Source organism: Sander lucioperca, chromosome 23 (assembly GCF_008315115.2).
Source record: "Sander lucioperca isolate FBNREF2018 chromosome 23, SLUC_FBN_1.2, whole genome shotgun sequence".
Classification (NCBI taxonomy): Eukaryota; Metazoa; Chordata; class Actinopteri; order Perciformes; family Percidae; genus Sander; species Sander lucioperca.
Window position 1 is genome coordinate 15867159 of NC_050195.1, and position 20189 is coordinate 15887347.

The 20189-nt window shown below is 40.6% G+C and overlaps 1 protein-coding gene across 1 annotated transcript in view; it reads right to left on the reverse strand.

Moving 5' to 3' along the window:
- LOC116050131 (palmdelphin-like) overlaps positions 1–19003 on the reverse strand; it is a 42182-nt gene extending 23179 nt beyond the window's left edge. The window contains exons 1-2 of the mRNA XM_031300170.2: positions 18751–19003; positions 245–295 (exon numbers count right to left, since the gene is read on the reverse strand). Of these exons, the coding sequence (XP_031156030.1) occupies positions 245–289 (45 nt within the window). The 5' untranslated portion in view covers positions 290–295; positions 18751–19003. The remainder of the gene's footprint in view (positions 1–244; positions 296–18750) is intronic.
- Between the last annotated feature and the right edge of the window lie 1186 nt (positions 19004–20189).

The window sequence follows — 20189 nt, forward strand, 5'->3', positions numbered from 1 at the left end:
ACAGGCTATGAAATTTGAATGGTTTTATAGAAGAAGATTGACAGCTCTAGTGCAGACAAAAAACATAGTATTGGTATGGAATATTTCACTGAGTTTAAAAACGGTTGTTGCTTTAAATAAGTGTTGGAAGCAATAGATACAGAATATGTAATGTTTTTTGTAGTGAATAGTACAACTATGAGTAGTTAAAGTCAGCAAAGCAGCTCCCAACATGTGACACATGGATTATTATTATGGTCCTTACCGTGATGGCCTGGAGCCTCTCCTTCAGCAGGTCAGCCTCCTCCATGATGGCCTGCAGAACAGACACATTACATGACGGTGATTCAACTGCAGGAGATGGAAGTGAAAGGACAAGGCAATTTCCAAATAGGCTCGAAGCTCCAACTCACGTTACTCAAACAGAAGGAAATGGCAGAGTAAAACACATTTGGTGCTGAGTGTTTCTGGCAGCAGGACGGTGAATGTGGGATAGGGCTGTCATATCAGATTTTCACGACACAATTATTGCAGCCAAGTCACGGTTAAGATATTACCGCCATCTATATAGTATATAGTATATATATATAGTATATATAGTATATCTATAGTCAAATTCATCTTTATCTTTGTTTTGTTTACTCATTATTTTGGTTGATTTGGGCATCAACCAAAATAATGAGTAAACAAAACAAAGATAGCACAGATCTACTGACACTAGGATGGGGTGAGTGTCATGTTATTTCATCACTTGTGGCCTCTGAGAGCACTTTTACACACACATTTCCAAACAGGAACACAGCCTTGGATTCGTCATACTCTGCTCAATTACATTACATTACATGTCATTTAGCTGACGCTTTTATCCAAAGTGACTACCAATTAAGTGCTTTCAACCCTGAAGGTGCAAACTCCAGTACAAGTAGTAAGGCAAGTACATCAGCTTTAAATAAGCAAAACTACAAAGAGCCATATGAAAGTGCAGCTTCAAGAAATATATATATATATATATATATATATATATATATATATATAAAATAATAATAATAATAATAATAATAATAATAATTATTATTATTATTATTATTAAAAATATTATTATTATTATTTTATATTTTATATTATATTTTTTTAATGTTTATCCGAGGTGTAGTCGGAAGAGATGTGTTTTTAGCCTTCGGCGGAAGATGCGTAGGCTTTCGGCCATCCTGATGTCAGAAGGGAGCTCATTTCACCATTTAGGAGCCAGGACAGCGAACAGTCAGGATTTCGTTGAGGAGGAGCGTTGTACTGTGAGAGGACTTGGGGAGGTTGAAGGCAAGTCGAGCTGCTGCTTTCTGAATGAGCCGCAGGGGCCGGATGGCACATGCAGACAGGCCAATCAGGAGGGAGTTGCAGTAGTCTAGACGTGAGATGACTAGAGCCTGAACCAGAACCTGAGCCGCCTTCTGCGTTAGAAGGGGACGTACCCTTCTGATGTTATGCAGCATGTATCTACACAATTGGGTAGTTGCAGCAATGTTGGCAGTGAAGGAGAGTTGGTCGTCAAGTGTCACACCCAGGTTTCTAGCAGTCTGGGTGGGGACTAACACAGAGTTGTCAATTGTTATAGTCAGGTCTTAGGTAGGAGAGCCCTTCCCTGGAAGGAAAAGGAGCTCAGTCTAGTCAAGGTTGAGTTTCAGTGGACATCCAAGAAGAAATGTCAGACAGGCCGAGATACGTTCTGCTACTTGAGTTTCAGAGACCGGAAAGGAGAGAATTAGTTGGGTTTCATCTGCGTAGCTGTGATAAGAAAAGCCGTGCAAGTGAATGACAGACCCGAGAGAGTTGGTGTACAGAGAGAAGAGGAGGGGACCCAGGACTGATTCCTGAGGAACCCCAGTTTTGAGTGGGCAAGGTAGATCCTCTCCAATGCATCATGGGATACATGTTGCCCTTCCATAGGCTTCAGCTAGTCTCCCATTGCCAGACCTTCCTCCACAGAGCTGCGGAGGAGGGTATGGCGAGTCCACACAGCATTCCGGGATGGGAGAAAAACGTGCTCTGGTTTATTGGCAATTCTTAAACCAATCACAATCGTCTTGGGCCGTGCTAAGCCCCGGACGGAGCTACGGTGCCTCTGCAAAATAGCCTTGGGAAGGAACTTGTTTTGGTGGAAGATGTGTACGTTCAAAGGTTTTTTCTGTTGTCCAACAGAAAACTTAGATTGGACAGATAGTCTAACTAGCTGTCTGGATTTACCCTGCAGAGATCTGAGGAACATTTAACCATAGTCCTCATAAATCCACCGGAGTTTAAAATTCCAACACAAAGAAAGCGGACTGTGACGGACATTGGGCCGAAATGAGGGACATCCAGCAAAATTTCCGGCAGCACCGGATAAATAATCACAGAAGACATTCATTGTTGGATTTATTAGTTTAAAAAAGTCTGATGTTCTGGTGTTCCATGCTGCATTACAAAGCTTCTGAAAGGGATACGTTCGCAGTGCAGCGCTCGTTGGAAAGCTACAAAAGTAAGTTCTAGACTGCAGTGTTCCGGAGATATTCTAAAAAATATTAAAAAGAGTACTGTGATGTTGTATACGTCATTGCAAAACAGATTTAAAAAAAATCCAATGTGTGGGGCTTAGAGGGAGGAAGACAAAGTGAGATTGGAAAGAAAAGGAAATGATTTTGGAGGTGCTGGATTTTTCACATCATGTTCTAAGTATTATAAACATGATACCAATATTTAATTTTTTTGATTGAGTCAAAATAAACTACATTCGTTTTTTGTTTATTAGTTTTCAGACAACGGCTCTATGGCAAAGAGGAAGAAGATATATCAGGCTTTGGATAAACACACAGTACTTGTTAGTGGGATACATTCATTGTGAGTATCGCAAGCATTATCCTTTAAGTGAGGAAAGTTGTTAATATAAAACTCACTGTGATTCTCTTCCATTATTATACAATGTCACAGTGTTTAAATTTACACAAATCGATAATGTGACTGGATGTATACTTCCAGACATTATATAATACACTGTAAAAGGTTACACACATACCGTGGTGAAAGTTCAACTGAACAGTGTCTGTGCCTGCCACCAATGATTTACTGCAGTACAATATAACATACATTCATTGTGAGTATCGCAAGCATTATCCTTTAAGTGAGGAAAGTTGTTAATATAAAACTCACTGTGATTCTCTTCCATTATTATACAATGTCACAGTGTTTAAATTTACACAAATCGATAATGTGACTGGATGTATACTTCCAGACATTATATAATACACTGTAAAAGGTTACACACATACCGTGGTGAAAGTTCAACTGAACAGTGTCTGTGCCTGCCACCAATGATTTACTGCAGTACAATATAACGCACAATATGGATTTGCATGTATCAGCCCTGACAGGAAGAGAAGTAGCATGTGTGTGTCACATGTCATGTGGACGAGTAATCCAGGCCTGAGGAATGGCACAATGACTGTCGGGAATGTAACATGACTGTGTTGATGTGCTGTGGTTTAATGCACAACAGTAAATCAGACAAGAACAGAATGAACAGGACCTCTCACAGGGCTGTCTGAAAAGAGAGCATTGGGGTAACTTCCACAGCCCCGTGAGACACGCAGTCTGCAAAAATGTACGGTGGGAGTAGGGTTGGGTACCGTTCACATTTTTTCCAGTACCTAATGGTACCTTTTTTCGGTACGTTCCCCTTGTAATAACAAAAATGAATTTCAGTTGTAAAAATAATTCCAAACCTATTTATCCTATTCATTTAGAAGATTTTACACACCCTCCCAAACCCGTCCCTACTAACTATCAAATCAAATAATTATTCCTTTCTCACACTGCACTGTGACTTTTATTCTTGTATTTGTATCGCATTCTGTTAGCCTGTTTGTTTGTTTTCTATCTGTTTTTAACTGCTCTTTAATGTTTTATGTAAAGCACTTTGAATTGCCTTGTTGCTGAAATGTGCTATAGAAATAAAGTTGCCTTGCCTTACAACATCCAGTCAGTCAGTCAACAGGGCATAGAGAACACTGGTGAGCCTGCCTGTCACAGAGGACCACACAGTGTGACCGCACCACAGCCGCTTTCGGCTCATCATTAATATATGTGAAATATATGAACGTTGTCTGTGTGAAGGTTTGAAAAGTGTAACGACACTTGTAACCACTTTACTGCCATTTGCCAATTTATCGGCATTTAACAAACTGCGGAGTCGACATAGTTCCGCTCCGTCCGCACCACATAGCTCTGTGTGTGTGTGTCGGAGCCCCGCTCTCTGTCATCAAGCAGAGAGGACAGATAATCTTGCCCTTACGCGCTCTCAGGTACCGAAATTTGGCAATGTTTGATTTAACGTGAATCTGTCCTCGGTTTACCGACGTAATATGGTCAGTACCCAAAAAAAGTACTGCGTTCGGTAGCCAACCCTAGGTGGGAGAAAGAGAAGCAGGGCAAAGGAAACTAGAGAGAAAGAGAGAAAAAAAAAAAAGAAAGAATGAGATGGAAAAAGAAAGGAAAGTGTAAAGATATGAAAGACAAAAGGGGAGAAAGCAAAAGGAAAGAAAAGACTGAACACAAAGAATTCAAGGTAGAAATTGAATAGGAAAGAAACCAACAATTTGTTAAACAAGTTGAAAGCTTGTCTCATCTCTCTCTCTCTCTCTCTCTCTCTCTCTCTCTCTCTCTCTCTCTCTCTCTGTCTTTATCTGCTCCTTGGGCTTTTGTCACAGAGCCCAACCATGCGCCTAAAATACCTCTAACAATTGCTCGACAAATGTGCGCACACACACACACTCTCTCACACACACACACACACACACACACACACACACACTTACATGTACATACATAAATGCTGCAATACACATGATAACAAACCGACCAAAAAAATGCATTCACTGTAACTTTTTTACACATCAGTGTCCACAGTGTGCATGCCATATTAACCATGCCACTGTGGGAGTTGGTGGGGGTTCTATAAGAGCATAGATTTTGCACTCAGAATTCGGACACTCCGGTAAAATGGCGGTCAGTAAATATAGTGCACTAAATAGTAAATGTGGATTTCATTCAGACACCGCACAAGACCAACAACAGTATTTTCCCTAGGTTTGTGGAAGACTTAGTATTATTACCATATCTGTATCTAAAACATTGGAAAAGATAGAACAAATAATAAATATATAACACTCAAAAAGCTTAAAGACAAAACTTTGTATTTTAGTTTGTAATTTAGATACATCCAATTGGCTTAGGTGGTGCCCCAAATTGCTTGGGTGCTGCGCCTAAGCCTTATAATGGTAAACCCTGCAACTATGTTAGTTTTAAAATGAAATTTTTAATAATAATTAATAATTATTATTGAGTAATAATGGCGCCAATTCATTTGAATGACAGTTGCTCACCAAGCGGATAAGCCTCCCTCTTCCTGGTTTGCTACCGCGTTGTCTGACCCACGAGAGAGAGAGAGAGAGAGAGAGAGAGAGAGAGAGAGAGAGAGTGACGCCGAGATTAAAAAAAAATGGCTGATGGTATGACGCTAGTGGTACAGCGCCATAAGCCGATCCTTTAGGGGTATGACGCTCACTACAGTGGCATGTGCATTCGTCGGAGTGGTATGTCGCTTGTGTTCCACCGGCACATACCACTTAACGGCAGGTGGAAGTGGTATACCACTGTCGGTGACAAACAGTCAAGTCTTTTCTTACAGTATATGCTTGCTGATGTAACCAAAGTAAATATTAGAGCTAGCCTGAGCTAACGTGGCTATTGCTTGCATTGTCGCCCTAGCCAGTCTGGCTTAATCAGTAACAGAAATATAAAGCCAACTAACGTTAACAAAATAAAATGAATGCATGAGTTTAAAATGCAGTCTGTGTGGAGTGCTGCTCTTCAGTTTGGGGATCCTACTAATACAAAAAGGTTGAAGGAAACTGAGGGAACTCAAGAGGGTAAAGATTAACAAGCCTTTAATATCTTCTTGGCTTAATCATTAAAACATGCCAATGCGTTTCAGCCATTGAAGCCTTCATTAGGGCAAGAACAAAATGGTTGCCTTTGCACTGTCTCACTCATTGGCATTGGTATACACTAATGTATACGTTTCTTTGTGCCGTTTTGTTGCTGGGATATGAGCGATGCTTTTATAATGACAGTAAAGTAACTTGTTGAGAAATGACTTTACTGTTTGTCACTACAACAGTGGCCTACCACTTTCATCTGCCGTTAGGAAATGCTATGTGCCGCTTGAACACCAACAGGTCCGTATACAGGATTTAAGCAAATGAAAATAATACCGAGGTCCGGACAGCTGTCTCAATGGTCAGACTGATCTCACAAAGTGGTGTAAGTATGACACGCCAATTCGTATGCCGTTTTTGCGTGTTATAAAGACGCATAATAGTTTTTTAGCAAGTTTATCAATGCTGTTTGGCCTCCATTGACCTACATTACATGTGAATTATCACCATAACGAGTAGTATGAAAGGACAGAGGTTGGTTGGGGAGGCCGATGGGTAAAACACAGGACTTCCACCCAGGATGGCTGGGTTCGCGTCCCGCGTGTAGCATTTGTCAACGCCTTCCCCAATGTTCTTTTCCTAAACACTACCGTTTGTTTCCCTAAGCGTGTGACGGTTACCGTCGTGTTTTTGTCATTTTATAGTGTTACTAAAGCCTTTCCCAATGTTCTTTCTCTAAACCCAACCTTTCTTTTTTTTTTCTTTTTTTTTTTTACACACGTGACGTTGTTCACGCGATAGCACGGCACGTTCTCGTGATAACACAGCACGTGGCAACGCCATGGTGGTGTGTATGTTTACATCCGCTGTATACAGCGTAGACATACACTAGCTCAAAATGCGTACAGATAACACGCCATTTGGCTTTAGGAAAGTGGCGTGTATGTTTACGCAAAGTCATGATGCCATGTTGCAATGGTAGATACAGCCATGCATACTCCAATGACTGGCAAATGAGCGACATAAGCCGCCAGGGGATCGGCTTATGCCGCTGTACCACTAGTGGCAAATGAGCGACATAAGCTGCCAGGGGATCGGCTTATGCCGCTATACCACTAGTGGCATACCATTAGCCACTTTTTGATCTTGGCGCTACTGCTCCTTTGCACTCTCTTCTTTCTCCTCATCTGTCCCTCCCTGTTCTCTTCCATCCCTATGTTGGATCCTCTCTCTGTCTATCAAGGTCAACAAACTCTCAAATTCATGCCAGTAGACAAATTATGGATGGGGGCGGGGGTTGCCACAAACAAACAGAAGCCAGTCCTGGGCGAAAAAAAAACAAGTGTGGATAAACTGCTGGTGCTGGTGTCATATAATGTGAATTCCATATAAAATGACGTACGTTTCCATCGCTTTAATTTAAAGGCATACAAAGGTGGTAGAGTGAGCTAGATAGTGAATGAAGAGAGGTTTTACTGAACCATAACCGCTATCAATCAATCAATCAATCAATCAATCATTCAGTAGCCTAGTTACCACATATATTGAAGAAATAACTGAAAATTTAACAGCAGCATTAAGTTGCCGACATAATTGCCAAAAAATGACAGATAATTGTAACTAGGTGATATTGCTGTCACCGTTAACTCAGTTTCCATCACTTCAGCTTATTTTTTTTATCAGTAATTAAAATCTTTCTAACCCAGGGCTACGTCCTGTCTAATTTCAAGCATGCATTTAAACACCCTATGATCAAATAAAAAACAACTTGGATCTGTTCCTCAGTGCACCTGTTCAGGTGAACATATTTTTGTCCAGTGTAAACACAGGAAGTAGTGTGTCCTTTACCGTGTACCAAAGCAAAAAGTATCTATACTTTTTGCTTTGGTACCAATTGGTGCCAATTAATTACGCAATTCTAGGGTTTCAGATTTTTTACACCATTGTCCTCTTCAACTTATCCCCTGCCCCATATTTAACAGCTTTTTTAGCTTTTGTGAAATACATTTTACATTGTTTTTTAATTTACGTTTTTATTTTATTGGTATTGATATGATATTATTATGTCTTTATAGACAGCATTGGTTTGATTAAGATAGGTGCACTGCACTTTTCATGATTTGAATAATGAGGTGAACTGAGTTTCCTAAAGAGGAAGCAGGCAGATATGTTAACATTAATTGTGCCAACATCAGTTGCCTGTGAACCTGTTTATTAATATGTGATTTCATGTTTCTGGGCTATAAATAAACCACGGGGGGGGCTCACTCTTCACTGGCCTGTTAACACCTCTGCTGCTAACACACAGTTTAGCTCTAGCGGGACCGGCCAAGTGAGTGAGTACACACCTCCAGTTGGTTGTCATTTCTCAAGGTTCAGCTTGGTGTGAGTTTCCCCACCAAACACATAAAATACTGTAATAACCGGTATCCCCTGATCTCAGCACAACAAGGTCCAAGCTACAGAAAAGTCTGTATTCAAAAGATCCAATGAAATTGCAGACAGGAAACTTGCTGTGGATATACATATATAAACACGGTTTCATAGCTCTTCAACTGCTCCATAACTGTAATCTGATTCTTTCAACAATGTCACCCTGTGAAATGCTGCTGTCTTTTCTTAGATCCACCACACATAATTCCACTTTAATGTCTAATGAAATGGCCAGCTGCTGAAAAAACATACTGTCATACATACCCTCAGTGATAAATAAGCAGTGACATGTTTATTTATGTGGTGCTAGTGTTCACACTGCTAGTAGCACCTGAGCCGGGTGAATGTCATCCTGTCCATGTTCACTACTGTCTGCCTCCTCAGTATACCAGAGGGGATACATGAATGCATGCTCAGTACAACTAAAAGGTGGTGCTATGTATGGCATTTCCTCATCTCTTTGTCAAGTTAATTGTAATGCATGAAGCTGTGGTGGAAAAATGGCAGCTTCTCTCTCACAGCATTGGTGTAGCTGGTTGGTATGTACAGACACTCTCTCACACACACACACACACACACACACACACACACACACACACACACACACAATGTATTTGTATAAAATAAGATGCGGTAAATCGTTGTTCATGAAGAACTGTTACAATAATTAAATACATTATGACAAAAGTTTCCCGATGAACAAAAGCAATTTTTTAATACAAGCCGCTGTCAAACTGGCATCATCCTTTTAACTGCATCCATGTATGCTTCTTTTTTTTTGTTTCATTTTTTTAGTTTGGTAGCCAACCCGGATACATCAGACTTAAGAGCTGCATTTGAACACACCGGAAGTGCGATGAGTTACACTTGTACATGATATGTGCCATCCTACTTCCAAAAATGCACCTATAATCAAAACTCAGAAGCTACTGAGCAAACTCACTAACTTTTGGCCAATCTCTAATGTGTCAACTTCATCTAACCACCTCAACAAGTTGTCTTTTCACAAGTTGGCGGCGGCTCTCAGCAGACCTCAGCTGCTCTGCGGCAGAGGGAAGCCAAACACTGTTCATCTAAACCAAGAGACAACCGACAGTGCTGTAAAATCAAGCCAATGCAAAGGGCCAAAAACTGCAGTTTATCTAGTGGCCACTTGAGGCTGGCTCCAAAAAGGGAGTCAATCCACATAGAACCCAATGTTAACTTTAATTTTACAACAGAATGTTTACAGCCTGGCTCAAAAAACTGGTTTTGAGTGACAAGCGGGAAGCCTTCACAGGAGGCGAGCATAGACTGTAGGCTTCAATCAGCCTGCCTCAGCTTTATCCACGCTCCACCTCAGGCACTAATTAATTGAAAATGGTTTGGAGCGAGTGCTGGCATGTCACTCAAAAACCAGTCCAGCCCATTTTAGGCAATGATGATGGTTAAAGAACAACAACGACTACTCTAAGTAGGAAACAGGAAACAAACAGTGGTCTCTTTTGTCCATGTCACATACTTTGTTGACTACATTGGAATAAGATGCATTTTGGCCAATCCAAAGTATAAACAATAACTTTACTTATTCAGATATTAAAATCTATTGATTCAGATTACTGCTTAAAGGGTAACTACCGTTTTTTTCAACCTGGATCCAATTTTTCCATGTGTTTGTGTCTAAGTGACTGACGGGAACAACAATCTTTGACATTGGTCCAATATTAAGCGAGATCGCTGCAGTCAGCAGCGGAGAAACAAGCTACAATGTAAGTTAATAGGACAATTGTGCAGCTTGTATTCATGTTCACAAAAGTGCTCGTTTTGCCACTGACAGACTCAGATTAATATTCTAAGTGTCTGACAACATTATGGAAAGGATTTCTAAGGAGGTCGACCTTTCTGTTAAAGAGTACGATCCTTTTTTTTAACATAAAAACATCTACGAGATTGCATTCGCTAAAGCCACCAGACTCCATGTAAATAAATTTTAGCATCGTAAAATGCACTTCATTCAAAGTTGACAGAAACAAAATAAAACTATGAAAAGCCGTTTTGGGTCATCTTTCCACTTGTCCAACCATCACAACTCTAGTTTTGGTTGAAATAAACACATAGTTTACCGATTTACATGTGAAAATATGTTGGCTCTATACATGCTAAAAGTATTGCTTTTTAAAATGGAGTCTGGGGTTTTTAGAGCTAGTGACCTCAGAGCTGTTTCTGGTTAAACAGAAAGGTCTCAAAGAGGTTTTAAAAAGGTCTATCTCTGTAGGGGTCCTTTCCATAATGTTGTCAGACACTTAGAAGAATAATCTGAGCCTTTCAGTGGCAAAAAAAAGCCCATTTGCCCCATACATTGCAGACCGGTCTGCGGCTGCCTGTTACAACCGGACCAATTTCAAAGATTGTTGTCTATCAGTTACCTACACACAAACATATAGGAATTGGGTCCAGGTTAAAAACAACGAAATTACCCTTAAGTGTAAAGGAATAACTACTATACTGTGAACACATGCAGACAGGATCAATGCAAATGTCCTTGACAGTCCACACTGTGTCCCCACTGTTGTCAGCTGAGCGGGGATGGATGCCATGAACTCCAGTCATGACAGTACAAGTCTGTTCTAAATACCATATTGTATGCAAGTAGGCGCTTATATTTTTACACATTCATGCTCAGCCCCCTCACACACCCACACCAACTAAAATCAGCCTTTCACCCACACATGGCCCAGGCACAGCAATCATGTCACACAGGGAAGACAGTATGCATTTGTCAGAAAGTACTTCTCAAGTACAACTGCAGGAAATTATGTAATTCATACTACTTTAAAATACATAATCAAATACAATAATCAGGGCATTTTTGGTCACATCTAAAACACTAGTAACACTAATGTTCATAACTGTGTGACTCTGCACCGTCACAAACTTTGATGAACCAACCATCCACCCTGACTCCCTTCATAAGAGGTTTTGTGGTGCTATAAAAACGCCACACTACAGTATGTCCGCCTTAATGCTACTGACAGAAAATGGATCTAATTCTCCTTGTCTGGGAAACAATCAGGTATCAAAACAATCAACCAATGCTGTCTTCCTTAACCCGTTAGCTGTTCCTGTACTGGAACTTTGGCTGAATTGAAACTAATTTTCTGCACAGAAACAAATATGCCATATGTAGGCTACATATACTATGCTATTTATATTATGAAGATGCAGTGCCTGGAGATGCTTGACAGTTTAAAATTAAAACCCAAAACGTCAAGTCAATTTACCCTCAAAATAGGCATGAAACCTGAAAAAACAGCTCACACACACAAAGGATCAAGGAAACCACAGGTCTACAATTTGATATGAAATCAACATCTAAATTGTCACTGTCCTATTTCTTGAGTGTGACAGAAATTATTCTCACTTGTAGTTGCTTTCAGTTGCGCAAAGAAACAGAGTGGGAGAGGAATGGGAGCTGGAGGAATGCTGAGATTGGAAAAAACATGAACAACTGTCAACATCTAGGTATGTTACAGAGCGGGACTTTCCTATTAAATCATCCAAGTCATCAACCGCTTGGAATTCACATGCACATCAAACAAGATTGTTTGCAAATGGAAAATGACAGCATGAGTCGTTTATTGAAATGTACAGGCACGGTGGAATGTAACACTTGCACTTGAGTATTTCCATTGATGCAACTTTAAATCTTTACTCGTTACTTCATCTGACAGGCAGATATTGTACTTTTTACTTGACTTCATTTGTCTGGCAGCTATAGTGCCTAGTTACCTTTTCAGATTGTAATTTTTCGTACCCTTCCTGTCCATTGGAAACCATGTATCTCCAAATTATGTGATTTTAAATGTAAATTTCTCCTGATAAACCCGACAGGTGAAATTGTAGTTTCTTGTACAAGCAGTGAACCATGACTCTTAAACTTTGGCCCTCTGACACCCCTTCCCTTATCAGAAAAAAAGCAACTACCAGCCTAGCTTATTGTGTGAGGAGACAATAAGCTAGGCTGGTAGTTGCTTATAGTACTGCAAATGGTAGTTAGATAGTTCCAGTTCTGAAACAAAAATAACGACGCTAGTCTAGCCTTAGCATTTAGGCCTGGCAAACTCGATTCCTTTTAATGATTCGGGTTATTCTGAGTCACTCACTAAACTGATCCAGGTTGTGCGAGTCACTTGAGTCACTTGAGTCAGTATTGTATGCTACATCCAAGGCAAGCTTTTTATTTGGATAAAATGCCATGTTTTCATTTAGAATCTTTTAATTTTATTTGGAAAACATTATATCCGTAAATGTAAATGGTCTGAAAGAAAACCAAATATTCATTTAAAAATGACATGAAATTTTATTTTGAAACTTTAATAGGACTGAAAAATAAGAAAGCCATCCAGACTCTGAACATTCACAATGACTTACAACCTCTTTAATGTAAATTCCATGCACCCCTTTTTCATGTATGTATGTATGTATGCATTTAATGTTTTCAATGTGTATGTGTATCTGTACTTGAATAATAAAGTTGATAAAAAACATGAGTTGTCGGCGAGGTGAGCTTACCTCTGCTCGCCCTAATTGCATTTTAACATACTACATTTATACACCAAACCTACAGTAGGCCTAGCTAGGCTACGTGCAGAACATTGTATGTTATTTTAGAAGTGAAAGAATGGCTTTTGTTGTTGATTTGCTTTACCCTGAGCTCGAGGAGAGACTTCACTCGCTCGCTATGCTTGCTCGTCTGAATCAGATCCACTCATAACAACGTAGCCGGCTGATTCGGCTGATTCGCAGGATTGACTGACTCCCACGAGAACTCACGAGTCATCAACAACTCACGAGTCATCGAGGACTCGTGAGTTGTCTGCGAGCCGAGCCGAGGCGAGCTTGTAATGTTTCGGACTGTCTGCTCGACCTAATTGCATTTAACATACTACATTTATACACCAAAACCTACAGTAGGCCTAGCTAGGCTATGTGCAGAACATTTTATGTTATTTCAGAAGTGAAAGAATGGCTTTTGTTGTGGATTTGCTTTACTCTGAGCTCAAGGAGAGACTTCACTCGCTCGTCTGAATCAGATCCACTCATATAGCCGGCTGATTCGCGTGAGAACTCATGATTCACCGACAACTCATGAATCAACGACAACTCATGAATCACCCGACAACTCATGAATCTCCGACAACTCACGAGCCCTCGTTGACTCGTGAATCCCATGGTCTGCGAGCTTCCGGCTCTGAGTCTGCGGGTCGGGACTGTCTCTCTGCTCACTCAGGCACTTTTAGTTGACTTGTGGAGTTGCTGTTGCCTACGAAATTGTAAGTTATAACGCTTTTTGCAGCTAAGATGGCTAGCATAGTAGAAGCTAATGTTGCAAGAGGTTTGTGTGTGGCGCTGTTATCATTTTAGATTGAATTGTAGTAGGACTCAACTGAACCGGGTTAATGATACTAGAGACTCGCGATTCGTGAGTCAATTTAAAGACTCGGGTTAAAGATCCAAGTGAATCACGACTCGAACAGGTTTATTAGCATTGCAATGAACAAACAGCATGGAGAGAGTGAGAAAGTTATCACCAAAACAAAAGAACAGGTGATTGGCAGATCAACAAAAAAGTCACATAGGTATCAACCCTCATACAGTATGCAAAGGTGTTGAGACAGAAAACAAAGTGGATTTCTTGCCTCGGGACCAAACTTGGGGAACCAAGTGAGATCTGAAATTGTGTACACCAGAGATGATATAATCAGGATACGATAGCATGTCTCATAGTTCGTTAGTTTGGATAAGCCACACAACCTTGGCTCCACCAATAACACTGAGGTAAACAGTACAACCTTAATATTTCGTTATAATTTAGATGGTGTAACATTATTCATCATGTAACGTAGCTAAATTTAGTATAGCAGCACCCTCTCCCCTACAAAATATGTTAAGCTTGCCAGCTAACGTTAGCTAGATACAGTAAATGTTGCTTCTGTTAGATATTTGCTGCTCAATATAACATTACCTTTTTATATTGCAGTTATTTTGAAATATTAAGCGATAGCTCTGCTGTGACAAGAGTGTGTGGATGAAGCATTGAGCTGTGAAATTTGACTTATTTAGTGGCTGGCTAGTTAGCTAGCTAACTTGCTAATTACCCCATGCTTTCATGCTACAGTGGTTATTGAAACAGGAAATTTGCTGATCTGGCGGGGAGGTTGCCAACTGAAGCTCTGAGCTCCTCCCCCGGTCAGCTTATTCTGTGGGAAACACTGCAACTATTTCATTAGAATGAAATAACATTATCTCATCCGTGAACATTATTTCTGCCTGAGTCACGTCTGATAGATTTGTAAGGGCAATAAAGACTACAAGTCGTGATCCCACGCTACTTCACAACATCATCAAGGTCTATTGTTTTGAGACCCCTAGTAGAGGGGGCCATAGCCTGGAGCTCTGCAGCAGGCCTCTATTGGATTGGAGTGACAGAGGGAAGAAGGGAGGAGGAGAGGCCTGTCCACCTGTTGACACTATGGAGGCCTGATCCCACACTGCTGAAAATAGAGAGGCTGCCTGGCTCACAGCTGGACCAACCTGACACTGTGTGCATCAGAGTCTGCGTGTGTGTTTGCAACAGGTGACACATTGCTCCTCAAAAAGAGCTGATGGTGGGAAGAAAACCCGCAACACTTGTCAATCATCGGATAAACTAGTGGTCCGACAGTCAGACCTTGATGCAATGCCCGGACCAAGCAAGAACACACAGGAGAAAAGAGTCAATAATGTGCATGTAATATGGGCACATGCTGGAGGACAAAGCCAAGGAAGCCAACACCAGTCACAGCACTGGTAGTTAACATAGACTAATTGCAGTGCTCTAGTAAGCCAAAAGTACAGTCACTGGCATGCACAAGCTGTTTGAGCAGTTTCCAAAGCTTTTTGGCTAGTAGACTTTCACTTCTCACCCTCCCCTTAAAAAGCTCCCTCTCATTAGATTCAAAATACAAATCTGGGACTTTAATTTTTGGAAATTCTCCAAATTGAAACAGTAAAAATGCTGGCCATTAGATATAATGCAGGTTTAAGGCACTTTTGCATTAGCTTCACTTTTCAGACACGGAGGTTGCCGCTTGATCCTGGGTGGTTTGAGTGCATTTACCATAAAGGTCAGAATACTGGTGCACTCCAACCTTAGTGGCAGCTGGTTTGACCACGGAGATGCGAGATATGGCTCGCTTGACCACAGTCGGCTGCCTGTGCTTCTCTGGTGGTCTAGAGGCAGCGTCCAGAACGGCCTCAACCGGCCAGGTTGATGGTGTTTGTCTCTTTCAAAGAACTTCTGTCAGACTGTGTATAGTTCTTGGAAGCGTGCTATGCCACATATCCGTATGCTCCCTCTGAAGTGAATAATAAGGCGTCTTTGAAAGATAATCAACTATATGAAAACATATACAATCTAATTAAATAATAAAACCACAACATTCAGAAACACAATACTTGAACTATACATGCTTAAGGGACACTATTTTAACTGTAAATATCCATATATATATATATATATATATATATATATATATATATATATATATATATATATATAGATAATATCTATGGATGTGGCAGTAGCTCTGTACTCGGCATGTGTGTATTTCAGGACTGTTTGTAACGTGTGTAATAACTAACAACAGAAAATAGAAACTATGTAATTTCAATAATTTACATCTTAAGCCCAAAAGCAAATTAATGATGGTGCAAGTTCTAATAGCGTTCAACCTGACTGTTGTGAACATATCTTACTTCAGTGAAAATAATGTAACCCATCTTTAAAGGCTTGCTTATTCATAGTACTTGTGTTACATCTTCTTCTGCCTCTACAGTTTGAGGAAAATCCCTCCAGGACTTTTTTCTCAGTACTCTGTCCATGATCCATGCCAGAATCCAGTCCCAATGACATGACCCCAATATCTCCCTGTCTGTCTGGCCTTTCAGCCGAGGTCCTCCTGACTTCTAATCCCTGCTTCTCCTTCCTTAATCTGATCTCTGATGGATTAACAGCACACAGGCTAACAGCAGATGCCTTCACTAATCTACAGCAAGGTCTGCTAAACAACAATTTATCCAGGTGATATTGGCCTTTGATTAACATTCAGATGTGGTCCATGTAGTGTTATGGACTGATAGATATAGATATCTGGTTCTATCTTGTCATCCTAACAATAAAGTGACATTAAAGCTTTAGTGCGTAACTTTTTGATATTAATGAACGTCCGTTCATTCAAGCCATTGCCAAATGAGTTGCTACAAAGCAAATTAAGACTCATCAGCTCCACACAACTCTCTCTGGATTTCTCAGTATGATTATATTCAGAAGATTGTGGCGTCCGGTGACTTTCCCGCGCAGAAACTCGAGTGAAGATAATGACCTCTTCTGAAGAGTCCATTATGTTTTTTTTAATCCTCCGTGTTTGGCTACTAGCAACTGTGTGGAGGAAGGGGTGGGGGTGCGTGCATGATCACGGAAGGCTTGTATTATGTGGACGCGCCGACAGTGTTGTTGTCATTACTTAGAATTCCTCATGGGGGCGACAGAAACTACGTACTATAGCTTTAACAGTGTGAAGTCCCATTGTGGTGGTGTCTTAATGTTGTGATTTTATTGTTGGTACTATTGTTGTGGTGTACTAATGCTGTGAAATTGTATTGTTGTAGTGGTGTCTTCATGTTGTGGTTCTTGTTGTCGGAAGTGTTCTTATGTTGTGGTTTTTGTTGTTGTGGGCAAGTTTTTAATACTGTGAAATTTGATTGTTGTCCTTTACTGTTGTGTTAGCGTTTTTGTACTCCAGTGTTAGGTTCCCTTCTGTTATTCTCTGTTTCCTGCCCAGGGATTACAGATGAAAATTAGCTTATAGCTAACTCTGGTACTGCCAAGGAGCTGTGCATTGTTCCTGTAAAATAAATAATAAAAAGACAAACCAAATAAACAGTATTACTACATCTAACTTGCCGTTTCCCAGCCAAATAACCACGTGTCTTGAATTTCATAAGTTGACTTCACAAGCCATGATGGATTTTTATAATTTTTTAATGGAAACATAAACTTAATATTTTTTTGTTTTTGCTCAAGAAATTAAAGATATTTTTGGAAATATGCATATTCACTTTCGAGTTATATGAGAAAGTGTATGTTGATCATAGTTGAACAGTTGCCTATTTAGATATCCAGCAGACACATAGCAACATTATCATTCATTTGGAGTTTTGGGTTTGTTTTCCTGAGAAAATGATCTGGCTCTTTAGCGGCTAAATTTTGGCGCCAAGAAATAGTTCCAGCACTAAACTCCCCATAAAACCATAAACTGACATTTTTTTTATTTGTGTGTCTGTGCCAATTGATGAAATACATGTTTTAGATGTGTTATATTTATATATTTTGAACTTTGGATGAAGCCAGGCTAGCTGTTTCCCCCTGCTTCTAGTCGTAATGCTAAGCTAGGCTAACCATGTCCTGACTCAAGCTCTGTTCTTAACAGACAGACATGAGATTGATATCCAACTGAACATCTCACTCACAGAAAGAAAGCAAATGTGCATATTTCCCAAAGTGTTAGCTATTCCTCAAGGATCTCCTGCAGTATGCTATTAAATCTCTGAAGCAAAAATGAATCACATTCTGTATTTAATCAGTTTATTCTGCATGTAGTTCTTATGAAGATAACAGCAGTGTAATTTCAGGTCCTGACAGATGTGTGAAAATGAGCTCTCTACTTCATTAGCGTCCTCACTCTGCTCTGCCACATGTGCTGGAATGTTGAAATGACTGGGCTGAGTGGAAGGGAAAGGGCACGAGGTGACTGGTTTCCTACAGGCAGCCCAGAACAACAGAATGTATGTGGGAGTGCATAAATGTGTGGCTGTGTGGCATACATTAATTACGCCCAAATTTTCATTTTTTTTTCAGATTTTCAGCGTGCTGACAGCTTGTCAGTTTGACGAGATGTCATGTAGATACTTTATTGACTCCTCGACTGCTGTTTGCCTGTGTGTTCATCTGTGAGTGAAAGTCTTGTCATTTGAAGCTGGACCCCTGCTGGGAGGCTGCAAGCGGCCGACAGCTTAAAGGAATTAAAAGATTATAGAATCAAAAAGACCCCTCGTGGCTATTTTTAGCTCCCGTAACAAGTTACTTCAGGATAACTCACTTATGGCAGAAAACTATGTAGGCTACAGAGAGTTGACAACACATTGGTAATCTCTGTACATAGTAATCTCTCGCAGCTGACAAGAGCATCTACCCCTTGAAAGCCCTCAGCTTCAAATAGATGCCCTACTGTACTTTAGTGCGGCAAAGGCAAATGCAAATAGGAACAGTGAAATACAGAGGTCTACTCACCGGGTGTGTGCTGTGTGTGTGTCGCCGAGCAGGTGATCGCAGAGCGTGTGAGGAAGGTAGAGCTCACTCTCACAGCGTATTCAACATCACTGAGCCCGGGGTTGTGTCGGGAGCTTGTGTAGGCAGAGAGAGATTCAGACTGACTGGGAAGACTTCCCCTCTCTCTCACTCTCTCACTCTCTCACTCTCTCTCTTTCTCTCTCTCTCTCTCTCTCTCTCTCTCTCTCTCTCTCTCTCTCTCTCTCTCTCTCTGTCTTTACCTGCTCCTTGGGCTTTTGTCACAGAGCCCAACCATGCGCCTAAAATACCTCTAACAATTGCTCGACAAATGTGCGCACACACACACACTCTCTCACAAACACACACACACACACACAGTGTGTAAAAAAACTAGCTAGTTAACAGTGAGTTTGTGCGGAAACAATTCGTCGCCTGCTTGCTAGCAGATGAGGCTAGAATGGTTCGTTAGCTGAATGAACCAAAGCATTATGTACATACATAAATGCTGCAATACACATGATAACAAACCGACCAAAAAAATGCATTCACTGTAACTTTTTTACACATCAGTGTCCACAGTATGCATGCCATATTAACCATGCCACTGTGGGAGTTGGTGGGGGTTCTATAAGAGCATAGATTTTGCACTCAGAATTCGGACACTCCGGTAAAATGGTGGTCAGTAAATATAGTGCACTAAATAGTAAATGTGGATTTCATTCAGACACCGCACAAGACCAACAACAGTATTTTCCCTAGGTTTGTGGAAGACTTAGTATTATTACCATATATGTATCTAAAACATTGGAAAAGATAGAACAAATAATAAATATATAACACTCAAAAAGCTTAAAGACAAAACTTTGTATTTTAGTTTGTAATTGAGATACATCCAATTGGCTTAGGCGGTGCCCCAAATTGCTTGGGTGCTGCGCCTAAGCCTTATAATGGTAAACCCTGCAACTATGTTAGTTTTAAAATGAAATTTTTAATAATAATGAATAATTATTATTGAGTAATAATGGCGCCAATTCATTTGAATGACAGTTGCTCACCAAGCGGATAAGCCTCCCTCTTCCTGGTTTGCTACCGCGTTGTCCGACCCACTGCGCATCGGTATGGAAGTCTCTCCCCCTGGTCCTACCTGCTTCGTCCCGCTTGGCCCACGGATTTAAGATTGTGATGGCGTCACACAGATGAACATAACATTTCTAGGCCTTAGGAAAATTTTACAAATATGAAACTTTCATTGCTGAAAACTGTTTGTACATCAAGCTGTCCTGTCAGCAGACTAATGGGGAAAATGCTTTTTGGACCCCAGAGGATGTTCTTGTTGCAATATCACAGTTGGCCACTGGAGCTAATCAGCAGTGAGACTGACTGGCTGAGCCATGTGAAGCTCTCTTAATAATACTTGTAGGATGGTGTGTGTGTGTGTG